This window comes from Anneissia japonica, unplaced genomic scaffold (genome assembly GCF_011630105.1).
Source record: "Anneissia japonica isolate Jap-2015-1 unplaced genomic scaffold, ASM1163010v1 scaffold287726_len2788222_cov184, whole genome shotgun sequence".
In the NCBI taxonomy this organism is placed as follows: Eukaryota; Metazoa; Echinodermata; class Crinoidea; order Comatulida; family Comatulidae; genus Anneissia; species Anneissia japonica.
In genome coordinates, this window is record NW_022705125.1 from 402 (window position 1) to 2,982 (window position 2,581).

General features: G+C 32.2%; 1 protein-coding gene across 1 annotated transcript in view; it reads left to right on the plus strand.

The window, feature by feature from the left end:
* Positions 1 to 281: 281 nt before the first annotated feature.
* LOC117105270 (dihydrofolate reductase-like) overlaps positions 282 to 2,581 on the plus strand; it is a gene marked incomplete in the record, with an annotated part of 16,231 nt that continues 13,931 nt past the window's right edge. Inside the window, 1 exon segment of the mRNA XM_033246377.1 lies at positions 282 to 429. Within this exon segment, the coding sequence (XP_033102268.1) occupies positions 344 to 429 (86 nt within the window).

Genomic DNA, 2,581 nt, shown 5'->3' on the forward strand with positions numbered 1-2,581 from the left:
TCTGCTGGAAGCGTATAAATGCATGTCGTTGCCAAGTTGTTGCTAAAGAAAAATGTGAATTATAGGTAATACGCCCGCGCGCGATCCAAAAGCGGGGAACACATAGGTTTGTCGCGTCAAAGGGATCTGTTGCCGAGTGATCTCCTTCTCAATAATACCTCCATGGTCAAACAGTGTAGCGTGATGTTTTTTGGTAGAGGGTATAATTATAATGACGTCACCATATACAAGCCACTCCCCTCGGCTGAACCCGTTCGTTTTTTTTTGTGAAGAGGTGAATTTAGTTGAGGGCGTCCTTCACGCGGGAACATGAAAATTTGAAATCAAGAAAGCAAAAATTATTATGGCTCTGAAAAAGTTCAACATTATTGTAGCTGTTAGTAATGATATGGGAATCGGTCTTAATGGAGATTTGCCTTGGCGATTACGGTAGGTAATAATTCATGACGGTAATATTATTAATAACGTTCAGTTTCTAGCCTAACTTTAAGCCTCACCATTCTTGTCTTTTGTAGGCCAAGGTTTCTACTTACTACCTAGGTAGGCTAGTAGGCCTAAGGGACCAGCCAGGGTTACCACCACCACCTTCCATCTCTAGCTAGGCCTAGTAGTAGTAGGTGGATGCCAGTCAATTCGAGCGGGTTCGAGCTGATGCATTTAGTGCGAACTATAACAAGGGCAAATTTATCGTCGCCATATTCTTGTATTTGTTTGTTTAAATGCAAAAAAATGCTCTGTTGTTAGTACTTCTTGATACGCCTTTTTCACGAATCGGTAGACATCTTGACAAACATTGCGAATCAGCGGTGCGTAAACCAACAGAAATAAGATAAGCTTTTGGGCGGATTTTTTGACATCATGTTATTTAAAAAATCATAACTCTATAACGGGGCGCCGTATCTAGGTATGTTAAAGAAAAATTAAATTTGATTGGATGTCCACAATACTGATATCACAAATTCTACCAAGTGTTATAACATTAAAAACGTTTACAAAATTAAATTTGGTTGTATGGTTGAATTTTAATGATTTTTAAAAATATTTAATTATGGCGAAAATTTTGCTACAGGCGTTATACAAAGTTTGTGACCTTTTTACTAATTTGTCAATTCTCATTGTGTATACCTTGAAAAAAATAAAGTTAATTAGGTACTATTATTGCTTTGATCTATACATGCATTATTTGGAGTAGGCCCATATTGGCCGCTACCTACAGCGGCCGCCCTCCAGAACGGCCGCCAATGCGTGTATATGTATGGAACGCCGATGACGCATTCACAATTAATAATACAATACCGCTCTCTAAATACAAAGCTTTCGAGTCAAATAGGCCCCAGTCAACTCGGCCCGGCAGGTTAACTCGGCCCTGTTTTTCATTTTATTTATAGGCCTACACACTATATAAAACTACTTAAAAAATAACTATTAAAAAAAATAAATAAATTGAAGTCACATTAAGAATTGTAAACATCATAAAAATATAATAAAACCATTGCTCCAATCAAAACTTTCGATAGATTGAAGTTCTTCTCCAATAAAGTATTGTATTCGTTTCTTATTATTATTATATATAAAGCTAGTTTGGATTTTATCTATTATATCATAAGTTATATATAGGCCATATATATTTAATTATGTACATTATTATATATATATATATATATATATATATATATATATATAATTTATATAAGAATAGGTTGAAAATTGGTTTCATCCACTGAAGTATTTCATACATATGATTTTCGTTTCTTAATTCTATATATCAAATATGTACACGATTCATGCCATCGATTTAATCGTTTGTTGCTCAGTAAAAAGCAACAATACTAATATTGTTTCATTATTTATTATATAGGCCATATATATATATATATATGTTATATCATTATTTATATATAGGCCACATATATTTAAATATGTATACATATATAATTTATGTATGAATAGGTTGAAAATTGGTTTCCTCCACTGAAGTGTTTCTAAAGTTCATACATATGATATTCGTTTATATATTTATACTCAAAATATGTACACGATTCATGCTATCGATTCAATCAATCGTTTGTTACTCAATAAAAAGCAACAATACTAGAGTAGTAGGGTTAAAAGTTAACGTTACCACAGAGACGTTAATTGATTTCTTTTGTCTTATCTGATGAAGCAAGCATGTTCATTGTCTAGCCAGAGTGAGTTGGTAACTCCCTACTCCAGTAGTTGTGTAACGAAAACATTTTGTTAGAAATCGTGTATGAGAAAACATTTACTGAAAAAATAGAATAGGCCCTATGCCAGTTTACAAAACAAGACTTTATTATGTTCTTGAAAGAACGTGTGGCGAAATACTTTATTATTAAGATTGATTGTTTGACGAAGTAGTTTAGCATAATTTTTAGTTAAGAAGTGTTTATTTTATTCTACAAAATATTCTAAGTTGAAACTTTATTACTTTAATAGAAGAAATTTAATTTAACTATAGCTGTAACTTATCAAGAAACTTGATTTGTATCTTAGAATAAAGTATATAATATAATTAATTAATCCTGTATTATAATTATATATGTACGATTAAGCAAGCGTG